At 38.2% G+C, this 19,810-nt stretch overlaps 1 protein-coding gene across 1 annotated transcript in view; it reads left to right on the forward strand.

Annotated features, from left to right (window-relative positions):
- The window catches only part of LOC140942790 (nuclear pore complex protein Nup133-like), a 44,941-nt gene that overhangs the window by 21,934 nt on the left and 3,197 nt on the right, over positions 1-19,810 (forward strand). Inside the window, exons 15-34 of the mRNA XM_073391790.1 lie at positions 309-387; positions 1,172-1,211; positions 2,129-2,233; positions 2,485-2,626; positions 4,859-4,968; positions 6,812-6,918; positions 7,065-7,167; positions 9,004-9,123; positions 9,714-9,816; positions 9,906-9,949; positions 10,573-10,617; positions 11,453-11,535; positions 11,780-11,862; positions 13,870-14,003; positions 14,768-14,807; positions 15,386-15,504; positions 15,592-15,651; positions 15,823-15,889; positions 16,561-16,622; positions 17,507-17,563. Of these exons, the coding sequence (XP_073247891.1) occupies positions 309-387; positions 1,172-1,211; positions 2,129-2,233; positions 2,485-2,626; positions 4,859-4,968; positions 6,812-6,918; positions 7,065-7,167; positions 9,004-9,123; positions 9,714-9,816; positions 9,906-9,949; positions 10,573-10,617; positions 11,453-11,535; positions 11,780-11,862; positions 13,870-14,003; positions 14,768-14,807; positions 15,386-15,504; positions 15,592-15,651; positions 15,823-15,889; positions 16,561-16,622; positions 17,507-17,563 (1,703 nt within the window). The remainder of the gene's footprint in view (positions 1-308; positions 388-1,171; positions 1,212-2,128; positions 2,234-2,484; positions 2,627-4,858; positions 4,969-6,811; positions 6,919-7,064; positions 7,168-9,003; positions 9,124-9,713; positions 9,817-9,905; positions 9,950-10,572; positions 10,618-11,452; positions 11,536-11,779; positions 11,863-13,869; positions 14,004-14,767; positions 14,808-15,385; positions 15,505-15,591; positions 15,652-15,822; positions 15,890-16,560; positions 16,623-17,506; positions 17,564-19,810) is intronic.

Below are 19,810 nucleotides of genomic sequence, written 5' to 3' on the forward strand. Positions count from 1 at the left end.
GCACTTGGTCGGTTAATTCAGTTAATAGATGGAATCCCTCTGTCCTTGCGATGCCTTTTTCTGCCCATATGTCATTGTGTTGTCTCTTTTTAGAGGCCCTCAGATCCAGTTGTGGAATCTTGTCTTAAGGTCTGCGAATTTCAAGGAGCTGGGTTTTTTTTTTGTATACATTGAACTATCCGTTCTCCTTTTGAGGAATTCATTTAGTTAGGAAAAGTCAAATAACATTAAGATAGTGTTTTAAACATAACCCAAAAAATCGTACAAAGTTGTGAAGCAAGTCAGATTAATGTTTTTGTATAATCTAGGTGTATGCGATGGCAAACCCCTTTTTTTCTCCAGAAAGTATGGTATCATTTCTGTAACAGTAACAGAAGCTGTTGTCAGGTAAGTAGAACTCAGTTGTGATATAGGTTTACTAGAACATGCCATAAGTACTGTATTGCTGTTGCAAAATGTCTAGCTTTTTCAGATTCTATGACCACAGGTTACCGGGTCATAACCCATTTGTGCGAAAATTTAAGTGTCTCCTTTTAAACTTCCTTGCCATTTAATTAATATTTTTCTAAACAAAAACAATCTTTAAGGCGTTTGGCCCGCTGGAAATTTCTTATGGATGCATACAACCCGCTTTGCAAGAGGACCTTAAAGAAATCTAGTTATATTGTTATACTATTGTTGTTATTATTGTTATTATTATTATTTGTTATACTATTATTATTATTATTATTATTATTATCACTATCATTAGTGTTGTTGTTGGTGTTGTTCTAGGATCTATGGTGTAAGCCAAAACTTCTGATACACAACCCCCAGGTGATTACCTACCCTCTGCCCTTCAGTTGCTGTAGAAACTAAACATCTAACAAATACATAGCTTTCAATAAGTTGAAGACAGTAAAAGAGAGTCATACAGCGTTTTCACTCACGTGGCCAACAGGTTCGCAAATTTGCTCGAAACCCACAGGATTGGCTTGGTATGCCAACATGGCCACCGCTTCATTGTTTTGGCTGGCGTGACTTCGAGTGAAAACATTCTATAGAAAGTAGGGACAGATTCACTGATGGTTAACAGAAAACTCTGCACACAGCAATACCATGTTTTTGTTTCATTAGAACTATTAGATGGTGGGCTTATGTTTGCATTTTACCTTCTTAACATTTTATACAGTGAAGAAATGGACAACTCAAGGTTACGCTCCTCAGAAGTGGTAAGTAAGTTCAACAAACAACAACAACCAAACGTTATTTATCCACGGAGTCCGCTACAGTGTTCTCCCAGGTAGCCGTGCGCCATAGTCGTTAACAATTTTTAGATAATTAGATACACTTATTATAATAGGTATAAAAAATCCAACATACCATTACTATCATACATTTAACTATTAATTAGTGAATTAATTAAAGCGTGAACACGATTGAAGCTAGCGGCCTGCTCGGCTTCAAAAGATAGACCGTTCCATAAAACTGCACCCCTGTATTGAAAGCTCTATATTTAGGACCTCATTGTTTGGTCTAGGAAGAAAAATATTTATAGTTGCGAGCTCCGTAGATTATGTTCATGAACTGCATCTATGTTTTTATGAAACTTATTGTTTTTTGAGATTTTCGGATTTCCAAACTGCAAGCTAACGCGATAAAATCAAAGTGTGATATGCCTGTAAATGTTATAGTGACTTGGCTTTTTTATAAGTAGAGTAACAGAGTAGAAACAAATAAATGAACCAACGTGCAACTCTGTGTTTATCATTACATTGAAAGAAAATATTTGCTTTAATTCCTGAAAACTATTGAAATGCCTTATATTTTTAACTTGTAATATATCTGTTACAGGTCAAATTAATATTCGGGTTAGAATATTTTAACCAAGGTTGATTCTCCATTTCCTTTGTTTCCTAGCCCTGATTCATTAATAAGTAGGGCAAGTATACAAAGGAAATAGAGAATCAACCTAGGTTAACCTGAATTTAATTTTGAGCTGTAACATACCCTTAGCTATTTTAAAGGTTAGAAAATGTAAAGTATTCTTTTCCCTTCCTTCGTGAAATTAGCGGCCTTAATATTCTACAAATATGTTGATATGTATAAAGTTTTAGATAAAGATAGCCTTCATCTTGATATTTTGTAGATTAAACCAGTTGATGGGTCACTTGCTGAAATAACGTTCGGAGATACAGATAATGAGCTAAAGAAGTTCAAATCAGCTTTTTTGCTTTTTTGTCAAGGAAATACTGTAAGTATAATTCCAATGATACTCACGCACAACAAATGGCTATTGTTTTTTTAGGAAGAGAAAGCCTACAGTCAACAGAATCCACTCTTTTTAATTAGCTTTTTCGATTATCATCCTTTTTAAATTGTTAAGTGCTGATTATCAGTAAATAAAGTCAGCTTTATCACATTTGAAGATGTTTTTTTGTGACTCTCTTGCTCGATATGTTTTCATTGACCTGGTTATAACTGAATACTTAATGTAATTTACAGGAAGATGCTCAGAGTGTGTGTGACACGTTGTTTGATGGATCGTCTGCTGATGAGTTGGATAATGCAGTGCTTACACTCAGTCAGCAGTTGATTGATGACTTCCCAGTCTCAGATCCTCGTTGGGCAGAGTCCGTTCCTGCTGGTGAGTTCACGACTCTTACTTAACTAATGGGAAATTGTCAAGGTGTGGTTGCACAATACGGAGTTTCAAGTCTGGTTAAACCCATTTAATAGTCCAGATCGTGTCGATTACCATGTAGTTTTGTGACGATTGAGACGATTATATGGATACCTGTTCAGGCAATCGAGACGATTGTATGGAAACAGCTCTGACGCAGTGTGTGTGAATCTAGACGATTAGAGCAATGGCAGTCGCCTGGATGGAACTGAAGTCTAAAAATGAACAGAGCAATTTCTGTATAATCATGTACCTCAATCGTGCCAAAACCACAAAGCGATCAAGAATATCCTGAAGATTCTATGGAAAGTCGCAGGCGTGCAGTGAAAAGAAATATACAAACAATTGTGACGCTCTCTTAGCGTTGTTGTTTCGTCGTTGTATTCCCTTGTCATAAGGGAGGCTCCCTAATTATTACACTCCACATTGTGTGGTTCCAGAAATATTCTTTTGTCAAGGAGAAGGTCATTTGGAATCTATGAGGGAAGAGGGGTCTGGGGCAGTAATTTCCTTAGGCAGGAGGCTCACACTGAGGTTTTTGTGACTGTGTTGGCAGAGGATGCACTGTAAATATTTTTTCTTTTCGTAAAGTCAAAACAGAAAAAAAAGAATTATTACAGCCTTTCTCCGTTTATCTAAACTTAAGCACTGTATTTTATAATAGCAATTATTAAAAACTGAATCATTGGATAGTGCAATATTTACTCGAGAGCTCTGATTGGCTTAGCCAGCACGGTATATGAGCCATTAGTAACATCCAACTGGTGGTATATTTTCAATGCTGCGTTCTGATTGGTGGCAAAAATGATTTAAGTCTAGCTTTAACTAGCTAAAGTTGTTTTGTCTCGATATTTTTTACTAACTAGTTGGATTTACTAAAACGATTATTCCTCTCGCCCCCATGGGCTATTGATTCAGAGCCCATTCGGGCTCGAGGAATAATTGTTAATTATACCGTGCTCTCCAAGTATGGTAACTGTACGCGTCTGCTCTAAAATGACTCCTGGGTTCAAACCCAGTTGTACGCGTCTGCTCTAGCTGAAAATCGGTTGTTTTTACAAATAAAGTCGGGAAGAACTCTCGAAATTTTGAGGGCGTTTTTTTTTCACTCGCGCTTGTTGGATATAATATGATTATAGCCAACTCGGCGCTAGGCGCCTCGTCGGCTAACTACCATTAGGGACCTTACGATCCGACAACGGCGGCGTCCATGAAAAAGTCGTTGAAAAATAGACTTCGCATTTTGTCACTTTTTTTCGAGATTATTCCAAGGGGCCCAGTTACTTAAGAGGGGGGAATTTAGTTTGAAGCTGAAGGGAAGGGACCACGGTTCCGACAGAGTTCTGACAGAGATGGTAGAATTTATCGCCTTGCCGTTCCCGTTCCCAAGTAAACTTAAAATTTGGTCATTTCACGTCTAGTTGTCCAGGGACTGCAAAGAAATGTACAAAAAAGCGTGATGCACGTGCAGAGTTGTTGTTTTGCTCATTAAACCTATTGCTTTTTCTTACGTCGCCGTAGTAGTTTCGTAACGTCCCCGTTTCATATCCAACGCGCACTCGTGGAATAATTGCTAAACAGACCTTTTTACTGATACGGCGGCCATATTGAATTAATTCCCAGGGGGGCATGAGCACATTTCGTTTGTATTTTCGAGCGCTTTTCGGGACATTTTTTCTTAGAATAAGATTGTAATGGGAAAAAAGATCCTTGTGCCGTGTTTGGATGTGATAATGATCGCCTTTTTCCCGAGAAGTATACCATGAAAGACCATATTTCTAAAACTAAACTAGAAAAAGGCGATCATTATTACATCCAAACACGGCACAAGGATCTTTTTTCCCCTTACAATCTTATTAAAAGTAAACTTTACGAAAAAATGTCCCGAAAAGCGCTCGAAAATACAAACGAAATGCGCTCATGCCTTCTGGGCATCCTATAATACTCCTTAAATCGAATTAATTCAGTATGGCCACCGTATCGGTAAAAAGGTCTATGTCTATTAACAAAAAATTTTTTTTGCTCTGTCTCCTTTTGAAGCTGCCGGTACTTTTTGTTTTATCAGTTATCTCTACACTACATCCTTTGTCATTCAATTTTCTTTGCTGACCTTTGTTAATCGTGAAACTTACAATCTTTAATTATTTCTCAACAGTACTCTTTACTTACAAATATGTGCTCTAAATGTCACAACAGGTGGTATGTCTGCTTCAACTTCGCTCATAATCCTGCACCAGTTGGAAGACAAGTTAAAAGCTCACTCATTCATGCTTGATTTTCTGAAGGGCGTTGGCTTGTGGGATAAGGTCAGAAATAATCTTGAAATCATTACATTACCATAGTGATAATAATAATAATAATAATAATAATAATAATAATAATAATAATAGTAATAATAATAAATATAATATAATAACAGCTAATAAGATGTATATAATATGTAATACATAAATAAAATGGGAAATGTTAAGCAACCAAGCGGTTAGCTGCGAACGGGATACAAAGGCCAAGTCAAGTCAACTCAGCTTTACTTCACTTTTCAATGGAAGATACAGAAGTTAATGACAATAATGAGTATTTACCTTTCATTAAATTTCTTTTGTTTTGTCTTTATGAATTATTAATGTTTTTTGAAATAACTTTCAAATACTTCAGGCAGCTTAAGATCTGTAGGGAGATTAATTGGTATTAGTCTCAAAGCTTTATTTTTAAGGATATTTTATTTATTAATACATAATTTAAGGTCTAAGACGTGTGGGATATGTGTTTGCCCAGACACGTGCTCCATCTACTGTAAATAGGGGTAGACTAGAGAATAGTAAACTTGCTTGAGAGTACTTGAATCTAGATAGTGCCTTATATTTGAAAGAATACCTACACTTCAGGGCTCGAAGTTAACTTTTTAGTGCACTTGCAAAGTTTTGCTAGTTAGTTTTTTTTTCACTAGCAAACTGGTGAGACCAATAGCAAATTCTTTCCCTTTGTTTGAGAGACATGGATGATTCTAACTCGCAAACGTTTGCTAGTGGTTATTTTTCTCACTCCCAGATCATCAAAATCACTCGCATTTTGCGAGTTTGCGAGCGTTAATTTCGAGCCCTGCACTTGTTTGAAATTTTATGTGAAACATAGGTTATATGGGCATTCCATGCTAAGTGTTGGTCTATATAAACTCCTAAATATTTCAAAAAGCTAGTTTGAGCCAACTCGACATTTCCTAATTGTACACGAATATTTTTTCAACGCTTACGCAAGGAGCAAATTAACTTGATTTGTTGGGTTAAGTGATAATTTATTTGCCTTTAGCCAATCGTAGAGCAAGAGACATCCTGTATGAACGTTATGTTCTAAAGTGACAAGAATCAGCATTATTATCAGCAAACAATCGTTTTGATAAAAATTCACTCTAGTTACATTGGTCTTCTAGTTTGTGAACTCGGCTAGACAGGTCGTTTAATTTCTTCTTCAGCTGCTTGTTTTCAGACTTTACGTAGTCATTTAACTCTTGAAGTGTCGCTATTGACAGTGCGAAGTCGTCAAAATTTTTGGAATTAAAATTCAAGCTTGTTTTAGTTTCCTTTAATTCAACTACAGTGATCTTCTTATATGTAAAAAATAGTTCATTAAGTTGGCTGTAGAAGACTTTAAAGCGGGTGTCCCGAAGAGATTCAATATAGGACGCATACGTGTTAGCCGACGACTTGCTCGCTTTTTGGTTTATGTTTGGCATACTTCAATTCAAAAAACTTATGATGTTGTCTTGTCCACTTAGTTCGTTTTGCATCGAAGGTCTCAAGTTTCCAGCTCTTAACGCCACAACTACACTTCGCTCAATCCACTGCCCTGTCAAGTTGAAACTCAACAATAAGATATATGTGAGCGAAAGCCTTTTTAGCTTTCTGGTATCAGTGAAGCAGCAAAAAAGTCATAATTTGACATGAGAGATAATGAAAGATAATTATGAGGTCTATCAAATCTGAATAAACAGTCAATCTGCAGGCTCTTAAGAGTGCAAAGTAGCGACTAACAGAAATAACATTAATTAAGCTTATAAGGTCTATCAGCTTATATTACGTTATTGTTCTGCTCCTTGTTATTTGTATTAAATGATTGTAAAACTATATATAGAAAGCGATATTTTCATTGCAGCTTGGTGTGGTAAATTCTATAGACAAGTCATCCTTAACCTGCTATCTGATATGTGAACATGCAGAAAAACTCAGTGCAGCTATAGCCTTGTGCAAGCTCAATAAAATGTGAGTATTTTGTTCAATTTTTTTTCACGATCCCGGAAGAAATTTACTAGCCCTGAATTCTGCTTACCATTTGCTTAAAACTTGAACCAGCCGGATTACCCATGTAAATGTTCAGCTACCATTGTCAACGATTTCTTTTTGTTTAGGTATCAGACTGTGGTTGATGAAAGTATCGCAGTTGTTATTAAGAGGCGGCAAGTAAAGTCTCAAGTCAGAGGACTCACTGAGCATGATCTGTTCTTTAGGGAGGTAAATAAATCTGAGTAACAAAACTTGCTTGACACTGAAAGCTGAGGATTTTAATTCCATGCCCTTCGTTATCGGTCAACTGGTATTCAAAAATTGGCCCTTTGAAGACCACTTTGGTCGTTTTCGTTCTTCAGTTTAAGCTAATCAAGTTGGTAAGCAGCAACGTCAGTATAGATCTCTCTAGTGATACCTTTTTTGGATATTCTGACCAATCCTGACAGGGTTACACGCAAAGACCAAGTAACATTTTGGAGAAAAATCCACTGCCAATTTCGCTATTTACCTACTCCACTGTGTAGATGAAATTTGTACCTTTCCTAAAAAGTTAGCCAGCCAAAATTCCCTGCAAAAGTAGGACGAAGAAGTGGACAACAAAACTGCATATGAAAACTGAGAAAGGGAAAGGGACGAAAGAATGGGAGAAAGAAAGATTGAAATAAATTCGTAAAACAGGTCCAAAGTTTGGCTTATGCTCATGCGTGAAAACAAAACAGCTGCTTAATTACATCGATTAGTCGGGAAAAATGCCCTTATTGTTGTAAAACTCATTTTTAGCCATTTCCATGCTAATTAGACGAAAACCAGAACAAAAAAGAGGAATTTGTGAAAACGCGGTTTTTTCGCTACTTAACCTGCGTAGTAGGCGCTTGGAAGTATTAAATCTCTATTCGCTGGCCGCCACCAAAGAGTTCGCCGCACGGACCATGGAAAACCATGAAAAACCTAAAAGTCATGAAATTTACAAATTTCATTTGCCAGTCCTGGGTAGCCTGTGTCGCAGACGTAATTTGAACCCTGTTAGTGACGTCTGAGAAGCAGCGCCGATGCAGTTGTCCCTTTCGTAAACGGTCGCTGCCGTTTTTACGACACTTAGAAAATTTGGGACCTGATATTGAGAGTGTTTCCATGAAAAAGAAACAAAATCGCAACCCAGGGTCAAACCAGGGCCTTGAACCCTAACCGCCAAAATTCCGAAAAATTTAAGTAAATACACTAACAAACTGTCTTTCTTAACTCTTTCGTAAATTTTAACGAAGATTCAACTTGGACTTCAACGTCGTTCTTTGTAACACTATTCGGAAACGTATTTTTTGCCTTTTTGTAACTTAATCCTGGGAATATATTACATCTATCATGACTAAAGGCTTGGTTACTAATGGTGGCATCGACCATTAATGATTGCAAAGACCGTTTACGAAAGGGAAATAGGCAGCGCCAATATCCTTGGTCTGGGCTCCCAACGGACTCAACGAATTACCGGAATTGCGTTTCGAATTTCATTTCAACCTGATTGGCAAATCAACAATGGCTTTTTTAACTGACCAATCATGGCGCTTATTCAAATCCTGGTACACAGGTTGGTGCCTAGAATAAGGATTTCGGCGCTGTTTCGTAGATGGACTTAACCATTAATAGTCCCATTAACCAGAGTTTAGTTTCGTCTGTGGCGCAGGATAGGCCTGCAAAGTCTTGAAATTTAATTGTCGGTCCTGGAAATTCGTGGAAAATTAGAGTTTGTTAGATCAGTTTCTGCAGATGTCAAAGCTAGGACAACGTAAGATAGTGACGAGTAATGAAACTGCGCGAACGGCACGCATTTTGCTGGACACCAAGGTCTGTTGAATTGACTTAGGTAAAAAGAATACCCTAAAACAAGGCAAGTTTTGAAAATTTTCGAAAGTGGCAGCTAAACTTAACTTTAAGGTCATAGAAAACTTGAAAAGTTCATTGAAAAAGTCTGGAAAGTCAAGGAATTTGATGAGCTTAAAACAGCACAAACTCCGTAACAGACTTTCATTTAAGAATCTTGTAACAAAAGTGAATTTCCTCCCGTAGGTTTCTAGAATATCTGATTTCTTCGAATGTCTGTTGAATTATGAAGAAGAAATGTTTGAAAAGCGGACGTCGCCTTCTCTTTTCCTGGAAACAATTTTAGCAGTTAATACGATTATGCAGGTAAGCTTAAAAATACTTACTGATGCCGGTGACCAAAAACTTAAGTGAAAGGTCAGAAGAAAAAAAAACAGGTCAAATAATTATTGTTACAGCTACGAAAACGTGAGTAGCCTGGCCACAGTTGTTCAATCATTGGATAGCGCTATCCACCGGATAAATCACTATCCAGCAGATAAGTGTTAAGGAAACTAATAGGCCCTTTTCACGAAACGGTTACCTGGTGCATAAAACACCTTGCTGGATGGTAAGCGACGTAGAGGGGCTAGAAAAACAGAGATTACATCATTCAAAAAGCTAATATCCTTTCCTTTCAAGGTTTTACTGCGTCGTTTGCCGTCCAGTAAGGAGTTTTTTTGTACCATGTGACCGTATCGTGCAAAGTGCCCAATAAGCTATCCAGTGGATTGAGATTTATCCAGTGAGTAGTGTTATCAACCTTTTAACAATTGAGGCCTGGTTTCCATACAATTGCTGCTACCGGCAATGCAACGGGTTGGATCGCTGAAAATAAACTCAGTACTGGTCTCTACGAGGGACCTCCCCTTTCTCGTAAATCATATGAAAACCAGTTTTTACGTGTATCCACCTAGGAAATGCTGCAAGAAGCCTGGCACTACCGACAGACAAATTCCACATTGTATCAGCCAACCAACCAATCAGAAGAATTGAAAATCGAGGTGCTACCATGGACTGGTAAGGTTATAGCTGTTTATTTGGGTGGAGACTAAGGTATTGATCTTGTCTTCGTAAGTTATTGAATTCTGACTGTACTTCATCTATAGCCACAGCAGGACCAAGTGGAATGAGATCATTGCTCTTGAAACAGGTGAGCTACCGCTTCAGGTTGTCTGGGTTAGAAATGGCGCTGCACTTTTGTTTATTGATTTTAGTTTTACTAGGGTCAGTATTTTATGTGTGTGTGTTATATTATAAATTCTAGTCTTTTTCGCTCACTGATTGGATGTTTCTCTGGATCTCGTGGTTTCCTTGTGTCCTTGTGCTTTTGGTCGTCGTGGTTCTTCTGGTTGATCTGGTGTTCTGGTTCTTGTGGTTCTCTGCATGGTTATTCTGGTCCTTGAGTACCCGTAACTCTTTCTGCTGTCAGCTGTGGCTGTTACACCGGAGATGAGCCTTGTACTGATCACACACTATAGATGTTGACAGACGTGCTCTTCCTTCAGTTCTATTTTTGACTTGTGACCATCAACTGATAACAAAGCAAAGAGTTAAATTCTGTTGTTCCTGCTTTCGAGAGACATTCTTACTTTCAGAGGGTTCTCATTCTGGGATTTAATAGCAGAACTCAATGTTAATGTTACTTTTGGGACTTAACGGTATACTCTTACATATCAACTATGTTTTTTTCCCTCTACCCGTACCCTGGCTGATTGTAGCTGCTGCACATGTTTAAAACGCATTGCTAATTGAATTTTTTATTCGCAATTTTAGCTGGCATTTACGACTGAGAGAGGAGTTTCAGAGGCTGATCAGCGGGTTTGTCTTGTTAAGTCTCAGTGTACATCTTGATAACTTCACGTCGTGTTTCCCGAATAGGCCATTTCCACGATGACGTCTGTTTACCACTAAGACTAGAATTCATTTCGTTTTTTCTTTCATATTTAAATTTGGTAATCCCAGTGAGTTGCACAAGAAAGCAAACCCTGAAGGATTCTGGTAGTTGTAGTAAAATGACGCCATTGTGTAAATGCCTTATTAAAGCAGTGTTTCGCCGACTTGGAGCTTCTTAGCTTTTTCCAGGCCTTCAGGTTATGGCGATGGCGCAAAGAGATGTCAGCAGGAGAAACAGCTAGGGGTTGGGGTTGGGAGTCTCCCTCTGTTCCTCCCCATTTTTTTCCCTGCTCTCTGTCTTCGCGCCACTCTGCACTATCTGAACGCCTTAAAGATGCTAAGAGTTTCTATGCCACATACTTGGCATAGTCGTGTTGAGCTAATATTCAGTTGTAATTCAGTAGACTTTCTACATACTGGTCACCGTCCGGAAACCACGTGGGTAGGTGGCCAGGATAATATTTTGTGGCCTTGTGGTATAAATGGGTTTACAGAAAGGCCGCACTCAAGTCAGAGCGACTTTTTTTCAGTTCGTATACTTAATCAAACTTTTTGAGAGCCATCGTAATTTCTCAGTCCTTCAGGTGTCCAAACCATTGCACGTCAATGTAATGATCCCATTAATGAGTTTGACAGGTTTGACTTGCAACCACTGGGCACAAACAGACGGAAGGATCTTGAGTTCAGTGCCAGTCAACCCACAAAGACTTTGACAGCAACAGTGGCATTATTTACTCACATCGTTTGTATTTTGTTCTAGAACTTGTCGCTTCTTGTTCAACATATGGTTGATTTAGCAGATGTTTTGTTAGATGGTTATGTAAACCAGCTCCAATCATTGAGGTGGGTATCTTATCGTTTGTAGAGGCTCCGTGGTCAGGACTGTTACTTTCATTTGATTGTTTGAAAGGTGACGGAGCCTGCGCTGCCCCTTTCCCCTCCCCAGACCACCGCTCGCCTCTCTTCGCTCTCCGATATTATTCCCATTTCACCCCGTTTTTGTCTTTTCCCCCTACTGCGGAGCCTGGTCCCAGGCTATGATACTTCTGACTGTTTACTTTAAATATATGACATTGTGTTACCGCAGGAACTGTCCTGGTAAAGAAAACCGTTATGATGAAGTGAGGCAGAAGTATGAACAGGACAGACGCACTGTTATTCTACCACTAGGTACTGTGCATCTAAGCATAATAATATAACAAATAACAACAAAGTCGCCGGACCTGTTTTACCTTCAGCTAGCAAAACGGATACGCTGCTGAGCCTCTATGTACAATATGACTTAAGTCATTTCCTCTTGGAAAAAACCGTTTTTGGTTGGTTTGGTGAATCAACTTTTTTCAACCAGCTTGTAATTTAGTTGAAATGGTTGAAAAGGATGGGTAGCGTCCGCTGATCGATTTAGAGGCAGGGCTTTCAATAAGATTTGAAGTAGGCGTCTGCCCATATAATAGTAGGCGGCTGTGAATATTTAGGTGGCCGAAGGCCACCTTTCTTTTCTAGGGGGGTCTGGGGGCATGCTCCCCCAGAAAATTTTGAAATTTAGAAGCTCGGAAATGCGATTTCCAGCATTCCTGGCATGAGAAAGTAAAGTTAATGATGCATACCATTAACCCTTTAATTGGAAGATTTCTGTGTGTTTTTCAAGAGCTTTTGTGAACATGTAAGGTAATTGAGTTTGGCAGGAGTGCTTGCCACGTGACTTACCAAGGCCCAAGCTGCAACCCCAACCTTTAAATTTACACCAAACATCATGATATATAGCCAGTGTGGTCGTAAAGCTATGAGAAGATGCTGTCATTCAACTGAAAGTATAGCTAATTTCTTCATCAAAATCTTGACAAACTTCTTCCTCCTTAAATAATTTTGATGATTACACTGGCCACTAGTTCAGTAGTAATTTATACTTTGACAATTTCAGTACTGTTTCTGACAGTTCTAATTCTAGCTTTGTTGACCGTTTTGAAAATTGCAAAGTCAAAATTTATTCAAAATACCTGTTCCGTTTCGTGGTTTCTTTAAAGAATGAAAACAATTCACTTTGTCCGAGGCTACACTTGGCCGCCATCTTTGTTCAACCAACCACGTGGTAATTGTTTGGGAACGAGGCTAAATTTCATTATGATACCGCTGAAAATGGCTGAGCGTTCCTCAATCAGTTGCGATCCGTCGCGGTACAGAAATCGTGTTGATATATGCTTTATTCCAAAACTCTCAAGGCAAGAGTGCGCTATATTTTATCAGATTTATTTCAACTGAAAAATGGGTAGGCTGTAAACATTTTAAGAGTTATATTTTGGAAGTATTTGCTGACAAACATGGCTAAGTAGCCGGTGACTCGATGACTCGCAGCCGCCGGAGCTCCGGCGGTAGCCGGCTTCTAATGAAAGCCCTGAGAGGTATCGATGAAAAACCTGTCAACACTCAATAATGGCGATCTTTATGCACCTTTCAAAGCACTTTATTCAAAAAGAACCAAAACAAAACTTGAAAAGGATCGATGTTTTAAAACTTTAAGTAAAACCACTACAGCATAGATTTAAATATGGTTTATAATTCGAAGGCAAGGTAGCATTTTATTACCCATTCCAGGGTTCTTGGAGGTGTTTGGTTTTTGACTGCAATAATAGTCACTATGAAAGTTGAATGATTGACAATTCTCCAGTCAGGTCATGCAAGAGACTGCGAAGAGAGACGACTGTATTCGCAGGCTATTCATACAAAGTCTACTTAAGAGAAAACCTGTTTCTACGACTCCTCTTCCTTATCCTGTATCCCTGACACCGCTAACAGCCGTAAGAACCATTTTTTTTATACAGGTCATCCACTAAATCGTGAATATCATCCTCATAATAGCCTGTAATGCAAATGCCAGGTCTTCTCCGTTCCCAAAAATGATTCTGCTACATATACCTGTTCATCGGAATCGGCTGATAGCACTTACCGAGACCTTGATTGAGTGTTCTATTTTTCCTTGTTTGGAAGAAAATAACGACAACGACGCCGTCGCAAGGAAAACAGCTTAACATTGTTCTTGTGAATCACGCTTTGCGCGCGCAACCTACAGTAACTGACTAAATGATTTGCGCTAATTTCCAGAATTAATTGTAAGTTCTTGGCCTATGAGAAGACAGATATTGCAATGTATAATAATACAAGTTGTGGTCTTCTCCTCAGTCCATCTAGAGCAGCGGACTCATGCGACTTCCCTGGCTGAGAAGTACCATGACTTTGGAGTTTTGATTGAACTCTGTGAATCAGCTGGTGACCAAGACACCTTACAGCGATATATGACTCAGTTTACTCAGCAGGTAAAACCATTATTGTATAACTAATTGGAACCATGAGCTGCTAGTTTGAAAATTTAACGTCATTTCTATGGTCTGTAAAAGAATTGTTGGCTTTTTTTTTTTTACAGTAACCTTGAAGGTTGCTAATGTCCATTTTCCGGGAGAGACAAAGAGACCATAGTTCTCGACCAATCACTGCGCACGTCAATCCCTAACACTTTTACATTGTTGACTTTTATTTGTCATCCATCAGACCGTAGTTAATAAAGTGGAGTCGTCATGAAACCCGTTCGACTCTTGTGTTACATGTTTTTATTAGCTTTTTTAGACTTGACCGTTCTCAACGTTAAAAAGCATTCCTATCTTTTTTAACTTACTGACCAATAGAAACATAACGTTATCTTATTCAGTCACAATTTGTGAACAAAAAACAAAGGAGAGCTTCTAACATAAACTGCAGCACCGTTGTTTTAATCTTTGATCTTTGCCGGCTTTCATAACCAGTCTCCTTTACTAACTATGATCAGGCTAGCATCTATTTGTTTAGTTATTTGCTGTGTATTTGTTAGGCCGCATTTGAATAATGATTTATTAAGTAGACAGAAAGTAAAGTAACGTTTTTAAACATTTGAAAGGTAAGCTTTTTGATCCCTTCATAATTTGGTTCGTTTAAACAGCCATTGGACTTACGAAATATGGTAGTTTATTTTGTTGTCCATGTTTGTTGTTTGTTTGTTGTCATGTACGTAGCAGATAATTAAAAATATTATTACTTTTTGCTTCAGGGTTTTTCAGACTACCTATTTAAGTGGTACATGGACAAAGGTATCTAACAATCAGATGGAAAATATACGATAACTAGTCTGTTGTGATTAATTTTACCTTGGAAATAGAAATTCTTTTTGATTCCTAGACGTTTTTTCTCTCCTATCTCTTAAAGGTAGGTAGTTCACCTTTTATTTAAGAAGTAGAACTTTTTTTCTCATTCCATCTTTTGGAAACGTTTCAGTAACTGTAGTATGGGTACCACATAATCTTGGTTGTTAAATATTTTCCTGTTACACCCCGCCTAGGCTCCATTACCAGCTGCTGGTCGGGAAATGAGCCGCGCTTTTCCCCGAAGAAGGCTCTTCTCAGAGAGAAAAACGACTGCACTCGAGAGAGCGGGGAAAATTAACCTTACACCGCCCCACCCTACCCCTCCAACCTCCCCCGACCTACGACACCAAAGTTTCTTTAAAAACTAATCCCTTCAGCATTTCCTCCCCCCCCCCCACCCCCTTACAAATGGTTAGACTTAGTATTTTTCTTCCTTAATTATTCATATGTGTAGCATAACATTACCCTGGCAGCAGCGGGTTAAATCACGTGAGTATAACACTAGTAATGTATTTGATGTTTAGGAGAACGGCAAAAGCTGATGAGCATCCCTGAACCACAACACCAGGATTTAGCGCGTTTTCTGTCTTCTCATCATCACCTCAGTTGGCTGCATGAAATTAATATCAAGTCTTTCTATCAGGTAATATTAGAACAGTAAGCCGCCATTATATACGTCATGGAAATTTGATCGCACAATACATTCACTGCTTTTCCTTTTTCTCCTCAGGCACATGAAACACTAAAAAATCTAGCTGTTGAGGAAGCTTCCTACTTAGGAAAGAAAAAGGTTATACATAATTGCTTCAAACGCTATAAAGTATTTATTATCATCATTGCTATCACTAGTATTATTATTGTTGTTGTTCTTGTCGTATTAATATTTTCTATTTTTTTAAATACAGTACAACAGACTATATGATTAATACTTACCTTGTTTTTATTTTTGGTTTTTGGACAGACACTTTTGAGTCTCAGCAAGTTGGCTCTTTTAGCGTCTGAACAAACTGACGAATCCAAGCTGGAAGGCAAGTGGTACTTAGTAAACGAGACTGTTGAACCGTTTTCGATTTGTGGAACCAACGCCCGCTCGTGGGTTCTATCATGAATAAGATTGTAGTCAGAGGAATTAAAATTTGGTCCATAAACCAGAATGGACCCTAGACATAAAAACAACTGAAACGGTATACTGTATATGTTCTTCCTATCTCTGACTTAAGTACTAGTGATTGTGTAAAACGACGTGAGCAAGAATGAAACTGTGCTTTCCCCTTAAACACTCAACAGCATAAAGAAAACTATAATTCTGGTGTGTTATATACCGTAAAATCTCCGAAAATATAAAGCCCCTCCAAATATAAGCCCCCTAAACCGCTAACGCAAAAAACCCTCCGTTAAATCGCCCCTCCAAATATAAGGCCCCCGGGGGCTTGTAAGTGGAAAATTGCCCTCAAATACAAAGTAAAACAAAGCAAGAACGGTAAATTTCCTTCCAACTACATAAGGCTAGCCCAATCGATTTTGAAACGAAAATAAGCCCCTCCGAATATAAGCCCCTCTAAAAGGGCCTCTGAAGAATATAAACTTCAGGGCTCGTTTTCGGAATTTTACGGTACCCTTTCCCTTCTTTAGTAAGTTGACTCAAGCAGCAGTGAAACTTCAGTTCGTGTAGTGTGGTAATAAAACTTTTCTTATTTAGAGATCATAACAGAGCAGGACATCATACTACATCAGGAAACACTTCCATCTGCAGTTTTACAGGTGAAACAAAGTGGTTATAATTATAAGTTCACTCTAAAAGGGGCTCATTAGAGCTGAGATTTTCCAGTTTATCCGTTTTAGTTTCAAAAACATGGATGTTGCTATGGTGGGCGCACTCCTTTCCAACGAATAATGTTCTTACAGAGGCATTCTTGACGAGGCCAAGTATATACTGGAAGGGATCTGCAGCATACAGGACAATGCTGTGTAAAAAATATTTTTGTTGTTTAAAACGACAAAGATATCATACAGTAACCGCAAAAGTAACAAGCTATTTGAGAGAAGGAAAAATCCCTCTCATTGTATTGAAACCATAGAGAAATAAAACGTGTTACAAAAACTCATAAAGAAAAACCAAATTGAAGAAATAAACATTAAAATGTTTAATGAGTGTGCTAAAGACAGGGCTAAACTATATGTCCAGTTTTTTAGACCAAAATAACCCCAAATCTAAATATTAGTGCAAGAATGAGTTGATCGATATCAGAGATTTTGAAGCCTTGAGTTTTTAAATCTGATAATACACTCCTGCTCGTCTATTAAACAGTACTTAACATGTATAGCAGGGACCTTGGACGGATACCATAGCCTCCTTCATTGATGTTCAATTAATATGCAATAATTCACCTTGCTGTAATGAGCTAAAAGGACGTCCGGCCTTACGCCAGGGCATCATTAGCCTCAACAATCAAACCAAGCAGTGCAGCCTCAAGGAATTGGCACTTTATACTAAACGTTTTAAATTACAAACTTTCATTTTTTGATTAATGTAATTTTTTATTCAAAAAGTTATCGCCTAGGGACAGCTTTTAAATTCATAGATCATAGACAGTAAGGAAAAGTAACTTGTCTTTTTTAAAACTGAGTTGTTTTATTTCCTTTAGCAAGCTGGTATGGATGTTGACTGCATGGCCCCTCTTTCTCCTACTCATCTTATTGAGGTAAAATCTCGCTGGTTCTGTTTGTATCGTCCAAATTTAGAATGCAGTCATTTTCTATATTTATACCTACTCACTAACCGACAGATTGACTGACATGCTATCCTGATATCAAAACCATCCAAAATATTATAAAGATCATTTTAACAGTAGGCTCCGGCCTACGTGCAGTATGGACCCTTCGCCGCTCACATCCACTAAAGTTTATTCCACTTCAAGTATTGTGCGACCCGTATAAATTCAGGTTTTGGCCTAGCGCGACTAATGATTAAAACAACTTACTTGAAACAAATAGCAACTTTGGACACCTTTTTCACAGTTTTCACGGGCTTTGCGGTTCACGAACCTGCGTCACACTTTACATGGCCGTTTAAAATATGTACCGCGGCGGTCTTCATTGTGCTCACAAAGAGTTACATATTACTCCTGGCTGAAGAACCTATATTTAGAACCAGTGGTTTATTGAATTATTGAAGGTACTAAATTGATCTTTTTCCAAAATGTGGTCAGATTAACATTAGAGACCTTTAGATTAGTGCACCCGCGTGAACTAGCAACATTTTGGCAGGAAAACGCGATAGTCGTCGTTATTTTACCTGGGACTACTAAAGGTTTTAGCGAGAATAATGAACTTAAGCGATAGAGCGTTTTCACCTGACGTTGTTCTGTCGCACTTTGTACTAAAATTGTCGCACTTTGTGATACCTGTTGCACTTTGTAATAAAAGAGCCGTCGCACTTAGTAATAACACCTTTCGAACTTTGTAATAAACTTGAAAAATATGGTCGGAGGACAAGTATCATCGTCGGCGACAACAAGAAACAAGAACAACAACAACAGTAATAATAATAATTTTAATACCAACATTCCACTGAACGGTTTTCAGCACCAATTTCTCAAGTGGGGGTGGAGGAAAGTACTCACATCAACTGCGTCCTTCCGGCTTCAAGGTCTTCGTAGGAAAGTACAACTATTTCTATGCGGACGACATCGGGACCATGAGATAGTGTCCATAACAGCTAGAGTCCGCAATGATGGGATTTTGTATTGGAATTTAGCTGCTATCCGTAAAAACGGGTTTTCCATAAAGGTAAGGTGTCCTTGACTGCTTTAGTAGTAGCAGGGGCAACGAAGAAATCCGGTTTCATTACCTGCGAGGACATGACCAGAGATATAACGAGATTTTAGTGTTTATTGCCATGATTAAGCACTATCATAATATTTCATAGGATCAAAAAAGAACAGAAACATCGAGCACAACACGGTGCCAAAATCATTATCATCATCAGACAATCATCATCATCATCACCATTCTTATTCCTGTTATTATCGCACTATTGCATATCATTTGCCCACGTCATTGTGCCACGGTGACTGCTAAAATTTTGTGGAAATTTTGAATGCGCTAGAGCCAACATGAAACGAAATAGATTCATAATAATCAGAAAATGCGACATCGCAAAGTGTGGCCCAGCTAAGATAACCAAAAGTAAAAAATCCAAACACGAAAAGCAAATCTTAAGTACAATGATACTAACAAAAGATCTCAGGCTCGAACGTTTATGCTCAAGTTTCATCTTCTATGTAAGTTGTAACTAAGCATTTTTTGCCTTTTGCTGCCACACGTTCTTTTTCTCTAGCTAAATATTGAGGTGTCTTTGCTTAGAGCTTTGAAGTATGTTACTTGTTTCGCCAAGATATGTCGGTGATGATAAACCAACGCAGTACCATTCAAGCATTCGCCCATTTTTGATTGGAGATTATTCGCCGTAATTCAAACACGACACCAGTTGAAGGCCCAAACATTCTTATGAGTATATTTTTAACGCTGACATTTCCTGCTACCCCGCCACAGGAGACGTAAATACGCGGCAGAATCTGAAAAGCCATCCTATAGGTCACGAAAACGAGTATTAACTTGACATCTGTGGGTAGGCCATGAAAAGGTTCCAGATCCTTCTTTAACAATGAATGACGTCATTGTTTACGATAATCAAATGTGTTTGCCAACTTCTTGATTTTGTCAGACACCTTACTATTTGAGTATTTTTCGCTTCGAAGGAAAAATTACGGAATTGGATTTTACCAACAAATTCAACAACATAACTTCATAATGACATCAAATTACTTCATTGTGTCAAATTAATGCCTAGATGGTCGGGAAATAAATAGTAGATTATTTTGTGTTATTGTGGTGGCCGTTTTATGAGTGGCCCTTATATGAATAATAATCGTCATGAAACATCCACA

This window comes from Porites lutea, chromosome 7 (genome assembly GCF_958299795.1).
Source record: "Porites lutea chromosome 7, jaPorLute2.1, whole genome shotgun sequence".
Classification (NCBI taxonomy): domain Eukaryota; kingdom Metazoa; phylum Cnidaria; class Anthozoa; order Scleractinia; family Poritidae; genus Porites; species Porites lutea.